The following is a 21,441-nucleotide window of genomic DNA, read 5'->3' on the forward strand; positions in this document are numbered from 1 at the left end:
AGGCAGAGGAAAACTTGTCGAAATCCGGCGCTCCCAAACACTAAATTCGGAGATCGTGCTTTTGCCGTTGCCGGCCCCTCTATCTGAAATCAATTGCTTTCAAACTTACGAATCATCGACTGACCCAGTCAGTTCAGATCTTAACTTATATCTCACTTCTTTAGTTTATCATGCCCTCAATTTCAAATTAGAAAATATTATATGTCAGTTTTGCTTAGTTTGAATGTAAGTTTAGGTATACAATTGTAAAGACCCTTTGAGGTGGTTTTTCACAAACATGCCGCTTTATAAATCAGACAATTATTATTAAAGTATACATGGTTAAATGACGGACTTATTGCCACTAGCGATTTCTTACAGCCTGACCAAAAACAAATAAAAAATACAATCAAAATAAAACCTAATTTTAAAAGGTAAAAAAAAAAAAACGTACTTTTATAAGTCTTTTTATTAGTTTATTATTAGTATGTTGGTCTTTTTCTTCCCTTGGTTCATCTTTCACTCTCCTTCTATACTCATCATCTGATTCCACATTCCTAATCCTTTAATATGTAAAACATAATGCACCTTTTAAAAGTTAATATGTGCAAGTTTTGTCTCCCAATTAAAATACTGCTGTTATTTTTAATTATGTTTATGTTCGTTATTTGTACAAATTTTTGAGTAAGTCTTCTTTTGATCAGTCTGTTTTTTGGTTGTCTGGAATATATTGCTTTAAGCAATAAGTCCGCCAAAGTACTTGTTCTTTGTACTTGAAGATTTAAAATAAATCAATATTATTTATATCTTTGTAAAAAATAGAATCATACATGGGTATCTTCTCTTAAAATATTTTTTTTTAATGCGATTGGTCACAATAACATCATAAAACTCTTTAGTCAAGTGAATTTGAAACAAATAGCGTACGTATGTATGTCTGATTTTGCGTAAAATTCATTGAGCGGATTAGAACTTTTTGACATAAGTTTAATTACTACGTTGAAATCACGCTTAGCCACGGAAATTGGGAGTTGAGATTGATCAATAAATGTAACTAATTAAAAAAAATATATTTCCGTCAATCATCTTAATATATTATTTAAATTTACCTAGTGTCGTCTCCATTTGTTTCGCTCGCCGCATCTTTACGAATTTCTAGCAACAAATAGTAATTATCATACAGCAATCAATTTCGAAAGACTTTGGCTTATGTATAAGTCACTGTACAACTCTGCTCCAGAATATCTAAGGCCAATCTGCATTCCATATGAACTAGCTGACAGACGTCTTACACTTATATCAGCTACATCTAGGTCAAAAGGAAAAAAATATATACCTCTACGCAAACAGCGCACTAAATTCGGTGAACGCGAGTTTGCAGTAGCAGGCCCAACGGCATGGGATTCTCTCCCAGCAGAGGTGCAAAACTGTGAGAATGAAGGGATGTTTCGGAAGAAACTTAAAACCTACTTGTTCTCGAAATCATTTGAATAAATCCTTAGCATGTGGTGACAAAAGACATTGTTTTTCTTAAATTAAAAAGTTAAAATTAAATTTATATCTTTATATAATCACTTTGTAAAGCGCCCTTGAGGTATTATATTACGAGAATGGCGCTATATAAGTTATCCATAATAATAATTATTATTCCTACTTCATGCCATAAAATAACGATAGTTTATTTCAAAAACAGTAAGGTGCGCAATATTATTTGAATACTGAAGTGTGTTTATGCATCATTGATTGTACTATCGATGATAGTTTTACTTGGTGTAAAAAAAGTATTGTATAAACGTCCTTTTTCCTATATTTTTGCACGAGTGTCTAAAGCTACGTTAAAAAGGTCCTTGAGCAAAGTAAGATATAAAGTCACATGATAAAATCTCTCAAACAGGCCGCTCCATAAATCTAACACCTACATCCTTAAAGCGAAAACACGTGTTCCTTTAGCACCTGAGAATTCCTAGTTGAGGGTGTATAGAAGCAGTTAGCAGGTCATTGAGACTTCGGGGGTTGGAGCACGTTCTAGCGGACGAATAATCTCTGATCCCCTTTGTTGAAGCACGTAATATTAATAAGCAAATATCTACCTGTAATGTAGATAATTCCATTCCAGGTTCTGCTCGCTTCCAGAATGCAATATGTTGTTTCTAAGAGAAATGGAAATAAAAATAGCTGTAGTCGTTTCATAGAATTTTACAAAATGTGGAAGATTGATGAGCTTTAACATTTTTTTTACAGAGAGGAATTTCACAAGAAAAATAGTTTTTTTAAAGGTCATAGAGTTCCAAAATTAACATCGAGTGCTTTAATTTTATTTATAATTACTTTGATTAAGAGTACGCATACTCTCAGTGATAATCGGTACATATAAACAAAGTTTGGTTAAAGGTTGTATTTAGTTTCAATAATTAAGGTTCATTTATTGTATATTTAATTTAATATAACACATCAACGTACATTTCTTGGTGATTTCTTTGAAATAACGGAATTCACGTCTCGTAACAATCACAAAACAGAACTATACCAAAAAACGAACATAATTTAGACAGGTATTAATTATCCAATTTTGAAAAATACAGTGTTACAGGGCTACGCCATAAATCATTAAAAATACATTTAGCACTTAAACATTATTTAACACATTAGCGGTTTAAAAAAATATTTAAAAAATATGTGCAAACCTTATCTCCCCATTCACAACTGCTCTTATTATTGATTAATTATACTTTTATTCATGTCTGTATCTTTTGACATATATTTTTGTTTTTTAGTACAAATTTTGGACCAACTCTTCTTTTAACTAGTTTTTTTTGGTTGGCTGGAAGATCCGGCTTTTAGCTATACGTCGGCTGAAGTATTTATTCTTTGTACTTTAAGATTTAAAAATAACAAACAAAAATTCGTAATTGTGTTTTCTTTATTTCCGTTTCTTTGTTTAATTTTAAGTAGCAACTTAAAAACTATACGAATCTATTAAATGGTTTTTAGATGTTATTTTTGACATGGTAGGGCAAAAAACCACAAAAAATATATAAATATATTTAAAAAAATACAAGAAGCTCGCCCCGAATTTTCTTCCCCTATAAATACAAATTTTCCTTTTTCTCTCGATCCCGATAGAGATGTGAACCTAATAAAGTCGCTTGGTGTCGGCTGTTAAGCGATTGAATAACGATTTTATCGCAAAGTCCGCTAACTCAGATTTATTGGCCGACTGAAAGCTTCCGCTAGGGGAGAACTCGCTTCATCATCGCTACAATCAGGATCCTCTAACGTTTATTAATATAATACAATATACATTGCGTATTTTTAGTCTAAACTGCCAAGTTATTCAATCTAAAATTCATGTTTCACCTTATGAACCAAATACTAATTTTAAAACGATTGAAAAATACACTTTTTGAGCCTAATATAAAATACCTGATCTCATTTTTATGACCAATTATGATTTCGTTCAAAAGTCTTAAAGAAAGTTGCAAAAAACGGGTTTTAGTATAAATAACATATTTATTTATTTAACTTATTTACAGACAATGTCCAATTTAAACAAATCATGTAACGAAAAAAAATAATAATGAAGTAACAAATAATATAAGAAATACAAAACTGAATTGAAAAGTGCTACTTTTTAGATGTAATTTTTAGAAGAACCATATTATGTGTATTGCAAAATTTGTAAAATTGTTCAGTTCGCAAATAGTAATTAAGAGTTAGCCTGTAGATATATTTTATTTTTTATTTATTTAAGTATAATGTACAGCGCTCTTGAAGTGATTACTCACGAAAACGGCGCTAAAAAAATGTCGAAATTTATTATTATTATTAACAAAGAAAAGCAAAGACAAGTTAATACATTAGACAGGCATCATGGAATTCGGGTTAATTCTACAAATATACAGTAAATTTATTGGGAATATTTCTTAAATCCATTTGTAAAAAACTCAAATTAAAAATTTAAATATTTATGAGCCGATTTTTCATTATAATTATAATTATTTTTTGTTCTTATAATTTTCCCAAATATTTCAATTTTGGTGGCCATTTTCAACAAGTTGTAAGTAACTCACTTTTAGAAAATGGAAATCAAGTTAGGGTAGAGTGGGGTTTGAACTTCGGGCCTCTGACACGTGATTCCGCAACACTAGCCACGGGACCACAACCCGATTGATGAACACGTATACATAGAACACGTATACATACTTACTTGATCAGTATACATAAATATTTTGATTAATTAACATTCACACGGACCCTGTGATACTACCTAGTACCTTTTTTAACGTGGAAAATATTTATCGAATTTGAGATAAAACACAAAATAAATATTAACAGATTAAATGCACTATTCCAGTCGGTTGCGTCATATGGAGTGATTGGATGGGGTGGTTGTTCGGAGGTCATATTAAATCCACTGGTCATTCTCCAAAAAACAATATTGAAAATAATGCTAAAACTGCCACCCACTTACCCCTCTCATACTCTATTTGAAACAACAAATTTACTAACTGTCAGACAACTTTATGTTAGGGAAGTCCTTACAAATTTCTGGTCTTCAATAAAAAATAGAACACAACAAAATATTAAAACAAGATATGCAATGAGCATAAACTTTGGGGTACCTCTAAGTAGAACTGCCTTTTTTCTGAGGCATTTTGCAGTATTGGGCCCTAGGTTTTTTAACATGTTGGACCCTGACATAAAGGCGTCTGTCAGTTTCAATGTTTATAAGAAGAAGGTGAGCAAGTGGATAAGGGGTAGACCTTTTTATATCCTGTAATTATTTTCACGACAAAAATTGTGTTGCTTTTAATTGACAAATATCTCCTTTTTGTTTTTATGTATATTTTATTTTTACTTTTTTTGTTTATTAATTTACATATATTTTATTTTTATTATTAATACTAGTATTTACACGTATTTTTAATTTTCTAATTATAAATGGTAAATTCTGTAATTTATTTTTGTTCTTCAATTTTTAATTACTAACGATATATTTTCAAATTTATATTCATGCTTCAATTTTTATTATTATCGGTATGTTTTCCAATTTATATTTTTGTTTAATTTCTTTATTACCAATGTTTTATTTTATAATGTGTATTTATGCTTCAATTTTTATTATTATCGGTATGTTTTCTATTTTATAATAATTGTGTCTCATTTCTTTACTTTTAATACCATATTTTCTAATTTATTTTCATGAATCAATTTTTATTATTATTACTTGCATGTTTTCTAATTTATATTTATATTGATTTTTTCATATGTTATTATTATTCTTTGAATTTATTAAGCATCATTTAATGAAATAATAGATAAAAAAACACATGTAAAAAAATAAGGTCCTTCCTAAACACAGAAATTTCCTAGCTAGTCGGGACCTGAAACAAAGAAACTCTGTACATTTTAAAACTGTGAAATACATAAATAAATAAATACAACAACCATTTTATTAGTTTACTTTCGAGACAAAGTTTGTTTTTTTTCTGATACCGGATTTTGCCGTGAGAGAGAATATAATATAAGATAAATCGTTACTCCGTTAGGAACTTGTATAATATTAATCGACAAAGGAAATGATTTAAGTGCGGAGAAATGTTTATCATAAATAATAAAAGATGTTCCCGAAATTTCTCTTATAAAAAAATAAATTAACGGCACAGATGACGATTGACGACTTAAATGGCGGCCTTCGTGATGTACTGGTTCAGACGCTCGACTCGCACACGGAAGGTTCTGGGCTCGATTCCCGGTGAGACTACAAAAATCTGAAGTGATTTTCCGCAAAAATCTAAGGCCTGGGTGTTCTTTGATGACCACCTGATCCTGATGCTGTTTACTGCATACGAAAATAAAATAGGGACGAGTTTGAGTTTGGGTATCGTCTATTGTCTTGTTAACCTTAATAATAAGTTAAGGAATGCTATCTTTGTTTACTTTTTTATATTTTACTTTTTGTGCTGTTACATGTCCACTTAATTGCCATACTTACTAGTTCATTGCTTATTATTGCGTTTCTTAAAATTATTTTTTATTATTAACTTTTTTAAATCATTCTTATATTGTTAAAATTCCGTTTGTCGATGCGTTTTGAAGCTGCAAGACTTTTTGTGATGTAAGCTATCATATTATGTAAATGTTATCAACTAGTTATCAAATATCTAAATTTAGTAAATGGGGTCTAGAATTTCAACCATCCATGCGCTCAGTAGCTGCAAGACTTGTTTTTATCTCAATTCTAATTCTATAAATTTGATTTTTATTTTGTTTTTAAAATATCACTTAAACTCTAAACTTCAATGTCAAATTAAAAATAAAAATGTAAATAGGGGCTAGATTTCTTATTGTCCATGCGCTCTGTAGCTGCAAGACGTTTTGTTATCTAGCTCAAATATATCATAATTGTAATATATCATAATTGGAGACGAGGAACTAGAATCCCAACCGTCCATGCGCTCTGTAGCTGCAAGACGTGTTAGGATATTTATTTATTGTACAGCGCCCTTGAGGTGATTTTCACAAAAATGGCGCCATATAAATTATCCAAATATTATTATTATTATTATCACTGTCATTGGGCATTCTAGCCTGTTTGTGGCGCAAAAAATTACCGTTAACGGATTGAGTGAAGTGATTACATTTAGGGTCAAAGCTCCAGTAAATGACCACCCCCCAGTTAAGGACCATTGGTGAATAAAACACAATATAATAAAAATTGCTACATGTGTCCATTCAAAAAACTTTTAACACTAGAAACTATGACAAAAGCAGTAGTCGGACACATCTTTTGGTAAGAAACAAATTTATCAGTTTTGAACTGTGAGTTGTCAAAAGGTAATAGTGCGTCTTCCCGTTATTGTTCTGAGATTGATAGTATTTTTATAAGGAAAGGTGTGGTAAGTGTTTTATTTGATGCTATTTTTTATGCAATTATTTAAATATATACATATTCTAATGTGTTAGGGTGTTTTATAATGTTATGATGTAACTAAATCTGAGAATTATTTTTACTGGGGTAGTAGCGGTCATTCACTGGTGATTCTGCTATTTTTTTAGAGTAATATTAATAATAATTGTAATACTTGTATTTCAATAAAAAAGTAAACGTACTTAGAAAAATTCATGTGTTTTTTATGGTTTTCTTTTATTTTGTACGCTTAAAGAATGAAATTTATACGTTTAATGTGGATTTCACTACAAGCTGAACCTTAAACGGTCATTCATCGGTGATTTGACCCTATTGTACAATATCAAAACAATAAATATAAAGCTATAGCTACATATTGATTATAAAATAATGTGAACGCATTTTAAAAACATGTACTAGCGTCATTCGGTAATGCGTAGTTCTTATACAATCACAATAAATTCACAAAAATATTTTTTGGACCTTTACGTTCTACCTAAAATAGCTTTATTAATTATTTTCTCAAAAAAAAACATATTTTTTTATCTTCACATGCTCATTCATTGTATCTACTCACCCCACGGTGTAACAAGTCTATTAGCGGCATTATTATTATAGATAATATGGCGCCGTTTTCGTTTTATAATACCTCAAGGTCGCTTAAAGACAATATTATAACATATCATAAAAATACAGTTTCTATTTTATTTTATGAAAAATCTTTTTTTTTTATGTTTGTATTAATGATTAATTTGAAATGATTTATAAATGAGGTCCGATATTGCAATGGGTCAACGTTACAAAAAAATACAATGTATTGCCTGTCACAAAATAGACTTGAATTATTGTGTGATACTTCCTGTCCTCTATAAATTGTTTGGCCACCCGGAATTCACACGAAGAAGTTGAAATACTTAAAACAACAAAAACTTGAGATCTTTCAATTTTTTTATTTCTGCACTTCAGATCCCGTGGAGATGTTTCCTGTGTGGTGGAGGGTCACAGAGACATTTGTAAAGTTTTGGGGCATAAAATATTGAGTAAATAACTTGACACATTTTAAACTAGGAAAACGTACTGACCATTTGCCTACAAGCTGGATTTAATCAATATTTGTTTTAAAAATGATTTAAACCAACCCGTAATAATATTTTCTTAATTTGGTTAAAATATTGCATGCTTTAATAATTGATTATGCACCAATGCAATGGTTCGTCAAACTGGTATTTTTATTGAAATTTTGACTTATGTCTTATGTATATCTTTTTTTACACGGGAGTTACCCTCTACGCAGTATCGTATATAAAAGTTTTGATAAAAATCGATTCCGGATTTTTTTTAAATGCGCTTGTTTACTATTTATTACACCTTAATTTTTTTCGTAAATTTTCCTACTACAGGATCGAATGTATAACTAATGTCATATGTATAACCAATATTTTAATGAAATAATTTTACTCTGTGAACTACAACCAAATAACACGCTGGAACATTTTTTTACACGGGAGTTACCCTCTACGCAGTATCGTATATAAAAGTTTTGATAAAAATCGATTCCGGATTTTTTTTTAATGCGCTTGTTTACTATTTATTACTCCTTAATTTTTTTCGTATATTTTCCTACTACAGGATCGAAATACTTTAAAAAATCGTAACAAAGATTATTCACTATAACTGTCATATAATATACCCCACTATAAAATACCTTAATTTTGTAAATGGGGTCTAGAATTCCAACCGTCCATGCACTTAGTAGCTGCAAGACGTGTAGTAATCTTACTTATTATTATTTCAATTTTTTTTATTTGTACACTTAACTTCATTGTCAATTAAAAAAGTGCAAATGGAGGCTAGGTTTCTTACAACCCATGCGCTCTGTAGCTGCAAAACGTGCTGTAATTAAGCTTCTATCTATTATACCTGAAATACATCTGCATTAAAAACGAGGAACTAGAAACCCAACCATCCATGCGGCCATGCGATCTGTAGCTGCAAGACGTACTGGGATATTTATTTACTCTACAGCGCCCCTGAGGCGATTTTCACGAAAATGGCGCAATATCCAACAGTAATAATAATATTATTACCCCAAGTAAGTAAATGAGTGATGTAAGGCATTCTAATAATTACCTTTATTACTATTACGCATTATTAAATTAATGTTTGAAAAAACAAAATTTTTGGACCGTGTTATTCCGAATCGAGGTTCCAACGTATGTGAAGTGCTTAATGTAAGAAAAAATTGTTTTCTGGTCTTCGTTCAAGTATTTGTTTTGTAAAAGTATAAAAAAGACACGCAATTTATACATGTCGAGTACCTATTCATTATTAATGGACATTTAATGGATTGTTATAATCGATAGCTATTAGCTACCAGCCTGAATAATCGCATTTGTTTTAACCCATGGGAAATTCACAATGTTTCTTTAATCCGTAAGTGTTAAGTAAATCGCCCCTAAAATTTCAGGTAACAGGTACGGTAGGTAATTAAACGTTTAGTAAATAATTTAAGGGTGGGTTTAAGATGGTCTGGATTAATATGGGAATATCCCCTTTCTTGGCGACTAATAAAAAAAATCACAAACTTTTCAAAAGATTTGAAACAATTAGGTCATTTTCTGATCTCATTATCTGTTCCCACATTTCTCATCATTTAATATGTGTAACATAATGTAATTGTATTTTTTATTAATGTGAATATGTGCAAAAAAAAACAACTCTTATTTTTAATTGATTAGGTTTTTTTCATTTTATTTTAACATATGTATGTATCTTTTGATATATATTTATGGTTTTTCAGTACAAAATTTTGACCAATCTCTTATTTTAACCAGTCTGTTTTTTGGTTGGCTGGAAAATATTGCTTTTAGCAATAAGTCTACCACAGTATTTATTCATTTTACTTAAAGTTTTAAATAAATGAAAAAAATAAAGTGCTAATGCATTTTTGAATCGCATTCTTATTTAAATAATAAATTACCCAACAAAGGTACCAAATTTTAATAAGGTACCCAACAAAGGTATTTATGTAAGAAAAAAAAGTGATATCCTGTAACAATATAAAACAAGCGCCCTGTACGAATTAGCCATTATTTATCAAGAGTATTCAGAGTCTAAAAAAAAAATAGTAAAATGTACGATTTGCACTAATTTTAAATTGATTACTCCTGGAGTGACCTTTTTAAACCCAGGTATAGAACTTTTAAATGAAATATGTACATGTAAATATATATATAAACGAGTTTAACCTAAAAATATACATTCATATTTTAGCCAGGTATTTAAAAATGTTGAATTTTATTTTACTATATTATCTATGATTCCATCGTATGTAATTCCAAAATAATATCAATATAATTCTTATTATGCTTAATGGCCCGATAAAAACAATTTAGAGATGAAAATATTGTAATCTAGGCATTCACAGGGTTTATGACCTATCATTTGCTGCTTTAATTCCAAAACTTCCATCAATGTTCAAACATAATATCCCTCGATAGTAAAATCCAGTATTTGTCTAAAAAAATGATAATATACCTCTAAATTATCGAAATATTATTCATCCTAACTATCATAATTTCCCTATCTGTACCCGATGGAGCATGGGGCACTGTATTGGTGCACCAAATACTGCGTTACATGATTGTAAGGTGATCAGTCTTACGCTTCAGATGACAGTTCAGGGACAATATAGCATTGTGAAACCACCTTTAAAATTAATATTATTTCATAAAATAAATATAAAACAGCTTTGTTTTTAACAGCTTATTTTTTATTTGTTCAACTGACCAATTTTAAAGCTATACAAGCTTCTTTATCAAGGTATATTTACTTTTCAATGAAGAACCACAAAGTTAGAGCTTCAAATATAAATTTTAAATTCATTTATTTGGGACAGTAATGACTGAATGTAACAACCACTATATCACAAAGCGGACATATATTTATTCTATTTCCTTTTCAGGATTTTTAACTGAGAGTACCCATCGGGTTAAAAACACTCGACAGGTATTCCGGTTCTATTTTACACATAGAATAGTATTTTTCAATCCGCCCGGGCACGGGTCGAAATATTAGCAATTTTAGGTGTTCTTTTAATTTGAATTTTATTTAAATATTTACCCAGGTAATGGTGTGGCTAACGAGGGGTAGAGTAACCTCGGCCAGGGCGGCAGGAGGGCGGGGGGCCATCCCAGGGGGAAGGGCGGCGCCCCCAACCCGAACAGCCTCTCTAGCAACTCCTGCTCGTGTCCCCCGCCTACCCAGCGCTCCGCTGACTTGCCAATCATGACGGATTACCAAATCCTCAATAATTCGTAAAATGAGTCATCAGTATTCTAATTGTTTTTAATCACCAAAAATTCCAATCAAAAACGATTTTACACAAAAATTTAAACGTAGGTATCTTTATTCTTTCATTCAATTACCGACATAATTTTTCTAATGTTTTGTATTTATGCTATGGTTATCACATTTATAGTACCTAGTTGGAATATTTTATGTTTATTTTTTTAATTCACGAAACAACTGTAAAGTCAATGCTAAGTGTGTTAAAAGTAATTCCACAATTAATATAATTTTATGATATTTTTTTATAATGTTTTTAGATTATTTTTTTCAAACTTTACTAATCAACAGCGAGTAGTTCACTAAGTTTTTTTTTTTAAAACGAACTTTAATCCTTTTATTTTTTAATATACGATATAATTTGAGCAATAGTAATATTGAATACAGGCACTTTTAGAATAATTGTTTTCGGGTTTGAAAGTCGCGCGTAATCACTATGGTTCTCGAGACACTCGACTCGGTGGCTCACTGGTCGCTTCTTTACTGTCGTTCGAGTACCATCGAGGCAACAACCCTAGTCGGCTCACCCCCACCTCTCTCAATGGCTCTCATACTCCATCCTCTTACCGCCAAGGGTGCACTCAACCAATCGCGAGCCCCCAAACGGTGGGCGGACCCGAAAGGGACCAATCACAACCGTCCCTCTCACCTTTTCATATCGATTCACAAAAAAAGTGCTAAGTGAATCTTTAGAATGTGATTCTAAGTCGAAAGGCTATGATGAATATGGGGTGTGGGCATGGAGAGGCACCGTCTAAGCGGCTGGGCATTTGAGTGATTTTTTAGCCCGTAATTGCACTAGCTTCAAAAGAGCTTTTAAACATTATGATTGTTATCAGTGCTATCACAGTCACAAACTTACATGAAAAAGCTCTCTTATGTTGAGTCAGTTAAACACGCGTCTCTAGCGGTTAACTAACTCCAGAAGGTTAATTGCAACGGAATAGTTGCGGTAAAATATAACATTATTTAAAACCGCTCGCCTCACGCATAAGAGTTACGAGTTCGCTTCCCGGTGAGTCACAGTAATTGAATGTGTTTTTCTTAAGCCTGGCGTTCTGTCTCTATTCATTATAATTCACTACATCGGGTCGTTTGACCTTCGTTTTGTTAAAGAAAATAAACTAAATGACATCAAAAGAACGTGTTCTAATATTTCGTTTTTAGGGTTTTCAAGATTAGATTTTTATAACTTTATGAAAACAACAGCTATTGCACAAAAACAATTAAAATATCTATTTACACATATTAGGCCAAGGAAGAAGTTAAGCGTTTTTTTTTAAATTTGTTAATGGACTATCAAACTAAATATTTTTTTAAATATAAAAAATATGATTGAATTAAATGATAACTTATTGTTACGCGCGCATAAAGAAAAGACTATTTTAAAAAAACAATGGTCTAGATTATTCATATCTTCTATTATTTGAGAATCAAATTATTAAGAGGAAACGCGATCTGAGTTTTCTTCATAAGAATGTATTCTGGTATTTTCTCCCTGGATATGTCACTAGAGCAGTGATCATTTTACACAATATAGATAGGTATTTGCCATTGGCGATTCTTTATCAGTTTGTTTTTTTGTTAAATTCTTACTTATGGGAGCTAAGATCCATATAGAGCTATCCATAAACGCGTCTTCTTGTTACATATCGATGTATATCCCCAAATCTTGAAGGGGTCGGTAGTGTATCTTCGTAATCGTTCGGGAGAATTGCAAATATACACTACCGATTTATCTTCAACTATACCGTCATTGTGAAGGTATTACGTCCTCAACTTCACATTGTAATCGCGACCCTGGCATGATATGTTGCCCCAATGTAACGCCTTTAATATTATGTATTTAGTAATTATTTTGATTTAATAGAATTATTTTAATCATGTCAAAAACATGTTTGTACGCATTACATTAGAAACTTGTGGATAAAGCTTATTTTCTTACTATCTTATATAGTCCTCGGCACGGGTATTAATTTATTTAAATAATTTTACAATACGCCCAAGGGGCATTTACAAAAATTATACAGGTAAAAAACATAGTAAATGAAAATAAACAACACTTCTTTTTTGTAGACATGTAAAAAGTTTTTTCGTAATATTGTTTATAATATGAAAAACAATTAATAAGTACAAATTTATTTTAATGTTTATTAAGTCATCTAAATTTAAGGCGAATTATATTGGTAGTAGGTATTTCGTTGCTAATTAAAGTATTTTCCCATGCACCTGAGTTATCCATGTGATCCTTAACAACAATGTCCAATAGTAAACATATTTATTTTACGACCCTCAAGGATAATGGTAAAAGTAATCCCTTAAAAGTGTGGGAAATCCTTGAGAAAGGCTTTCCAGTCTGTGAGTACATAAAACCTATATCTTTTAGTATAAAACGCAAATTCCACAAAAAAAAACAAAAAAATGTGAATTTATTTACTGAAAGTATTTAAAAAAACCTTTTTATCAAAAATTTTATAGTTTTTCTATTATTATTATTATAATTAATATAGTTGGATAATTTATTTAGCACAATTTTTGTGAAAATCCCATCAAGGTCGCTATACAATAAATAAATATCTCAGCACGTCTTTTCTTTGTTTTTATTAAATATGTATAAACCTAAATATTATATTAATTGTTAATTGAAATAAAAAAGTGAAAAGTACACCATATTTTCTTTATTTAATAAAAAGCAATACCAATTTGCGTTCTTAACTCCTATCTGATCAAAAATATTTTGAACATGTCTTAATGATTGTAGAGAGGCTGGATTTCCTCCCTAGCGAGTCTTATAGACTCTTAGATCTAAATTAGTTGCAACAGATAGAGAAACCTTTTTTCAGAAGGGTATATGGAAGTTTGGGCATTTACTCAAAACATTGTCACATCGTCCCATCTCAACACAGGACTTTTAGTCTCATAGAGTTGGGGCTAATGTCTCAAATAATGTACAGTAAACTTATGTATGTAAATAAATAAATGGTTGATTAAACTAACTGGTATGAGAAGAATAAAAAAATATTAATAATTGATTTCAGGCGTTGACTAGTAAGTAAAATAGTTAAGCCCGCAGATATGTCATATCTATTCAGTTCAGCCGTATGAAACTCACCCATATGATAAAGGTTTCAGCTCTTTTTTATCACAAAAGTCAACAGATGGACGAGTGGAGGAAATATTAGTGATTTAACATGGACAGAATGGTGAATGTTAGACGCTACACTACAAGCGATGTAAATGCCTAGACATTCATATTTAATTCTCAAAAATGTTTTCTATATATTTTTACCATAATTATATATATCCTATTTATTTGTTTATTTTATAAATTTATTGCATAAAATAAGTATACATATTTAATAACAGGGAATCTATATAAAACTAGTGAATAGAAAATGAAAACGGAGTGTTCTCTATTAAGGATAGTCTCCATCTAACATGGCTCAGCCTGTTCTAAGATGGAGAATTTTTAAATTTTAAAGAATAAGTAGTTCTACACTAATAAAACAATAACAAAAAAAACTAAAACTACTTAATTATAAATGCCTAGCTAATCAAATGTAAGAAATTAATAATCGTTATTATACAAAAATAAAGTATGTATATGTGCCAAGAATGCATGTTACTTAAACATAAAGAATATAGTATAATATATAATAAAAAAAATATATAAAATAATTAAATACATTTAAATATAAATAATATGTGTACCAATTGTATAAAGTACTATGTTTATTACTGTACATTTATTTTTCAAAAAAATCTCTCGCTACACTATAAATAAATATGAGCAGTTATTTTTATTTTAAAATTTGATTTAAATTTTGAGTCTTTTATATTTGACATCAAATTATTAAATATTTTTGGAGCAATTACATTATTTTGCTTTTTACCTAAGGCGGTTGATACAAATGGGACAATACAGTTAATTTTAATATGTTTCTTGCCATGTTTACTGTTTTTATTTTGCATTTTGAGTTTTAAAATATTTTTATATCCATATTTAAATAAAATTAATGGTTTTTACAATGTTTTCACTACATTTATTACTTTGTTTTTACTATGTTTTTGCTTAATTTTTTTTCCTACATTTTTACTACATTTTTTACCATGTTTTTACTCTATTTTTAAATTTGTTTTTTATTTTATCCACTATCTTTATAACTGTTTCTAAATATTGATTACTGTTTTTATATATTTTTTTTACTGTCTTAGAACAGGGTAAATAACCCTAGCTAGGCAGTCAAAGCAACTTTGTATAAATTATAAGTTTGTGCATGTAATATAATATGATAATAATAAATAAATACAATTTGTGTTGCTGAATGAGTGTTTATATTTTGTTGGGTTCTTTTGACCTTACTTAATTTAGTTTAATTCTATATATATATACTTATAGTACAACAAACTAAGAAGTAATGATCTCCAAAAATTCAATAAATAAAAAATAAAATTATGTTTTCATATATTATAACTTATAATTCATTAAAATTTTATTACTTACCGACTGAATTTGCTTTGTGTATATACATATACGGCTATTTGACAAATAAATGTACAAGAAAAATACAATATATAAATAGTAACAGCTTATCTTTAAATACACTTGTTCTACTGTGTATAAAAATCTGGATTAATAGTAAAGGTGTACACAGGTAAGGTAATCAATAGATAAATGACAGTAAAGATCCTTGGATAAATCACGGAAATACCGAGTTATTTCAAAGAACTGACAAAGTCATATTTATGGGAAAAGTGTTTCAAGAATCCTGTAGAATTGTGGAGTATTCCTTTGTGTTGAGGTTTTATGAGCAAGGTGTGAGCTATGGGAACAGTTTGAATTTACACCATGATTTTGAGAAGTTTGTATTTATTAGTTTAACAAGTAGGAACTTAAAATAATGTGATTCAATTAGTTTATAGGATGTTTAGTAAATATTCTTTGAAGTCTGTGTTTGCAAATGTTAATTAAATTATGACGGAGAAGAGATTTGATTAGTCCATTGTTTGATTTACAGGTCAGTTACGATCAGTCAGATCGCTTACGTTTTGATTCTTTAAAGTACTCGAGACAATATTTTGTTTTGTGTAAATGTTTTTAACATTATAATGTTAATCAGTCTAAAGACGCATCCGTTAGGGGGTAAAAGCGCTAATTGTTTAAATAAAATTAGTAAATTAACCAAGTGCTTAAATCTTATAATGAAATACAAATCGCTATCTATCTCGTTTCTTGCACCCTAAATATATAACATCATATACCCTTACTGAACGACACTCATATCCTCACATGCTACAAAATTATTTATCATATTTGTATTCCGCATGTCCAAAGACGGCAGATAAAACACGGCACTTTTACGGGTTTTTTATAGTTCTAGCTCCCATAAAACAACAATTTACCAAAGAAACAAACCAACAAAGACACGCTTATGGTAAATATCTATATTGTTTAACAAATTACTGTTGCAGTATCTTAATCCAGGGAGATAAACGGTAAAACCTTTGTATAAAGAGAGGTAAGACCGCGTTTCCTTTAAAGATAGTTTACACTTTTCACCAAACACCTAAGTTCGGTGGAGAACAGGCGGAATACACACTGACAATTAAAAAGCATACTTTATTTAAAATATCTATGTCGTAATACTTTAATATTAAATTTATCAAAACTGCCACAGGTAATACATTGTCTTTGTCCGCATCCTCCTCTCCGTTCTTCTCTATCCCTGAATAAATATAAGTTTCATAGTGAAAAGGTCAACTGCGGGCCAACTGTTTGTGACACTTGATTTTTATCATTCGAATCATTTCTATCAAACGTATATATTATGTAGGTGCACATAATATGTATTTGTATGTTCGTTTTGAATCAATGTACGCGTATCATCATACCTACCTTATTTTATTGTTGACATGACATCGTATTCACTGCATTTTGTGGTTTCCTAGCGTATTGTATGGGACTCATTGCACATTATTCATTCAATGTGTATCAATTAAATTTTAAAATAAAGTGTTTTTTTAGAATGTGAATTTGAATCGGGTTGTGATCCTTTGGCTAGTGTCTCGGACTCACGGACCAAAGATCTGTGGTTCGAATCCCACTCTACCCCAAATTGATTCCTATTATCTAATATTGAGTTATTTACAACTCGTTGAAAATGGCCCTCAAAATAAAATATTTGGGTAAATCATGAGAACGCAAACATTTTTTTTATTAAAAAAAATAAAAAATATATAAGATTTTGAAATTTACAATTCTTTTAAAAAATACAATTTATAATATTTCTTGACTTAAATATTTACAAAAAGGTTTCGAAAGTAGGTATAAACCTTTTTTTTTTAATGATCAAATTTCTTACCAATTTATTTCCTGTACCCTTTTCAATATAATTACAATAAAATTAAATTATTATAATTATTATTATTTCAATTAATTTTTTAAAGACTTACGCACCCACACACACGCACCTTGTCCCTCATTAATTTTAACACGCCCATGCACACTCTCCCTTATTCATTCACACATACACACATTCACATACACACACATGAATACAAACGTCACACACAAACAATTGCGTAAACTCGTTTCTTATATACGTATAACGTGTTATTAGATTGACAGTGGATTTTTTTAATTGGCTCTAGGATTGTTAATATATTTCTAATAATTTTTTCATGTACTAGCTGTACAAATCCCAAATAAAATCAAATCATTATATTATTTTAAAGGTGTTAGTAAACTATGTCATAATTTGTATGTTATATTGATAATTAAAACATAAACACGATCACAATACTAGTGAAAAGGTAAAAATCAGACTCTATTTTACATGCGTAACTGTATTCTTTAAATACGCGGACACGAATCTGATGGTAGGCGTAGGGAAATTCAATCAAAACTTTATTTCAATCATAATATATCTAAAAATAGACTGACAAGACAAAATCTTCTATTTTACTGAACAGTAAATTTAAGTAAGAAATCGTAGAAATATTGAGAGAAGCAGATGTTTAATTACTTTTATTAGTATAAATCTTTTTTATTTGTTATCTTTTACTTCGTTATATTTAACATCATTTGAATTGTGGTTTTAAGTGCAAAAATTTTTTTTGGTGTGAGCATGGGTCTACACATATTTAGTACATACAGTTTGTTTACTCAATAAAATCACTTTTACAAATAAGGGACTAATATTGTATATTATGTAAATAAAACAATATAACTCAAAAGGTCGGGGCAAGTGGCAACCTTTGAACATATTTTGTGTTTTTATTTTTTTTCTCGTATCTAAAAAGAGAGAGATATTTTTTGTTGCTGTTTAAGATTTATAATTTTATTTCTCATAGCTCACTATTTTTTTAAATGTTGGAAATGACACCCTTTTTATTTTGGAGCGATTTAAAAAAAAAGTTTTGTCTACAAGTACACACATATGAGTGTGGACACGTAGAAAGAAACATAGTTTTTAACTTCAAAGAAACAATAGTTTATAAGAAAAGTTTTAAAAATATCAAGAATGGTACATTGTCTTGAAATAATACAAATATTAAAAAATATAGTTAGGTAGGTAAATAAAAAAAAGTGAGAAAACAAAAACGAATTACATAGAATTTTTGTTTTGGATGTAAGTAGATTTCATAAAATTTTTCATAATCGCATAAATTGGATTCCTCGGTGATGGTATAACAGTAGAAAAATATCACATACTACGAATACCGATAGACATATGAAATATGAAATGGATTTAGAGTAATTAATTGGATTTTCGAAATTAATATGGATATTGTGAAGAAATGTTTTCATATATTATATAACTTTAAAAAAGAAATTATAAAAAAATATGACGCTAGCAAAACGAGACATGTTTGGCATTGATAATTGTTACATCACAAACACGTTACTCACGTTAGGAATAATAATAATAGGCTAAAAAGTAGCAAAATATTTTTTTTTAAGGTACACAACTTGTCCCTTTCTATTAACGTAATTGTGTTAATAATAATCATTAATATAAATTGCATTGTTAAATCAATACAATTTAGAAGTGCTTCATAAAAACTAAAACAAAAGGTGTATTTGAAATATGTTTTCATTTTTTCTGTGGGGATGGGGATGCCCCGAAGGGCAAACGGATCATTAAACTCATCCTTGTTAAGGGGAAATACAGGGATGGGACTATCCTTTATTAAAGTTATTTTTTTTTTCTGATTTATGTTGAGATCCGTGCAATGCAGATATGTCAATTTTGGCTAATTGCTAATCTCAAACTATCAAAAAAATTGACAACCTCGTCCCTATGATGTGACATTTATATATTTATCTAAGCGCCTTTTGGGCCTTTACATGTTTCGTATGTACAAATTTAAAGACAGACATATATTTCACGAAAAAGTAGCAAAAATAAAAACCTATTAAGAAGAAAAAGAAAATAAATAAATATAAAAAATAATCTTTTAGAAGAAGTCAGATTTTTTTTTAAAGAAAACAGACATAAGTTAATAAAGGGTATTCAATTAAACATATAACAACAGAGATGAAGAACGTTTTATGACCTGTCATTGGCTGGTTTAAGTGGCCACTTTACACACTGTAAAACATTCACCATTCTGCTCAAATTTGAACATCTGTATTCCTTCAATTCTTTCATCTGTTGATGTTTGTGAAGTTAATGAGCTAAAACCTTGAAAGCTGCCCACTTAAACCAGCCAATGGCTGGTCATAAGCCCTGCAGATGCCCAGACTTCTATATTACCTTCTCTAAAATGTTCTTCATCTCTGTTGTAAATCTAGGAGTACAAATGGATGAACATCTCTGCTGGCGAGCTCATACTAATGAATTAAGCCGCAAAATATTTTTCAGTCTACACTCACTTAGAAGGTTGCAAAAATTCTTACCCATTAGTACTAAATGCACTCAAGCATTACTACTACCCATTCTAGATTACGCTGATGTTTCCATGACTGATTTAAGCTGTGAGCAACTCGATAAACTTGAACGACTTCAGAATACATGCATAAGGTACATTTTTGGTCTTAGGAAATATGACCACATTTCTGATTATCGTAGGCAACTGAAATGGCTCAAAATTAGACAGCGGAGAGACTATCACTTCCTGTCACTTCTGTTCAATGTACTTCATAGTCCTAACGCTCCTATATACCTGCGTGAAAAATTTCAACGCTTATCAGTTCATGGTTTACCTCTTCGTTCTCATTCTCAAGGCACTCTCTTAATACCCATACACAATTCCTCTTTCTTCTATAACTCATATAGTGTCCATGCGGCTCGACTGTGGAATCATCTTTTATCCACCATCAAAGATGTTACTACATTATCTCTGTTTAAATCACGTCTGAAGAAACATCTCCTTTCTCTTCCTTAATCTCTCCTCCTTTCCTTTTTCCTCTTTCCTCTTTTTTCCCTTTTCCCATTAAGTAATAGTTTTGATTTTAGGTAATTTATAAACAAATATGTCTTTTTTTTCTATTGAATATGTTCTGTAACTTGAATTATAAAAATAAAACTTTTATTTTATTGGTTGGTTAGAAGAAATTGCCATTTGGCAATAAGCCCGCCAATGTTCAAATAACATTATGTACAAAAAGTTAAATAAATATGTTAATATTAACAGCTCCACAGGGAGTTGAATCCAGTCTTTGTCTACAAAAATTTGGACAAACTCAAAATATTGTTGGTATTCAATTACAAATCAGGATAGTATTATTTAGGTATTCATCGTCGGGTTTGTAACCAACATTCTCCTAGTTTTGATATATTGCACTTTTAAAGTTAAAATCTCATCCCAAATCAACAACTCAAATAAAACCGCTCAAATAAGTACTTGAATATTATAAAATATTATTTTTCGTATTTATATATACATGGTGTTCTTTAAACCCTGTTGATCAGTATGGGCAAGAAGACATATTAGCACATTAAAAAAAATATTTAGAACGAAGAAAATTTCAAAAAATTATATTTAAAAAAAAAACAAATGGTTGCTAACTTTTGCAGGGGAGAAGCGAGGGGGGCGCGGTCGCGCGTTTGATGGTGTATCAGACTCCCCCTCCCCCCTCCTCGTTTCTTCCCTGCAGAAGTAAGCAACCATTTGTTTATTTTTATATTTTATTTTTTAAGATTTTCGTCGTTCTAAAAATTTATTTTAATGTGGCAATATGTCTTCTTGCTGATATTGAT

The 21,441-nt window shown here is 30.0% G+C and overlaps 1 protein-coding gene across 3 annotated transcripts in view; it reads right to left on the minus strand.

Moving 5' to 3' along the window:
- LOC148285424 (homeobox protein XENK-2-like) overlaps window positions 1–21,441 on the minus strand; it is a 72,316-nt gene that overhangs the window by 19,503 nt on the left and 31,372 nt on the right. For 2 of the 3 annotated variants that reach the window (XM_088225507.1, XM_088225525.1), the window contains exon 2: window positions 2,070–2,129. The exons of the other annotated variant lie outside the window; for it this stretch is intronic. In XM_088225507.1, the coding sequence (XP_088081633.1) occupies window positions 2,070–2,129 (60 nt within the window). The remainder of the gene's footprint in view (window positions 1–2,069; window positions 2,130–21,441) is intronic. 3 annotated transcript variants of the gene reach the window in all.

The sequence above is a fragment of the Micrasema longulum genome, unplaced genomic scaffold (genome assembly GCF_059751315.1).
Source record: "Micrasema longulum isolate JH-2025_06_02 unplaced genomic scaffold, ASM5975131v1 h1tg000037l, whole genome shotgun sequence".
Lineage (NCBI taxonomy): Eukaryota > Metazoa > Arthropoda > Insecta > Trichoptera > Brachycentridae > Micrasema > Micrasema longulum.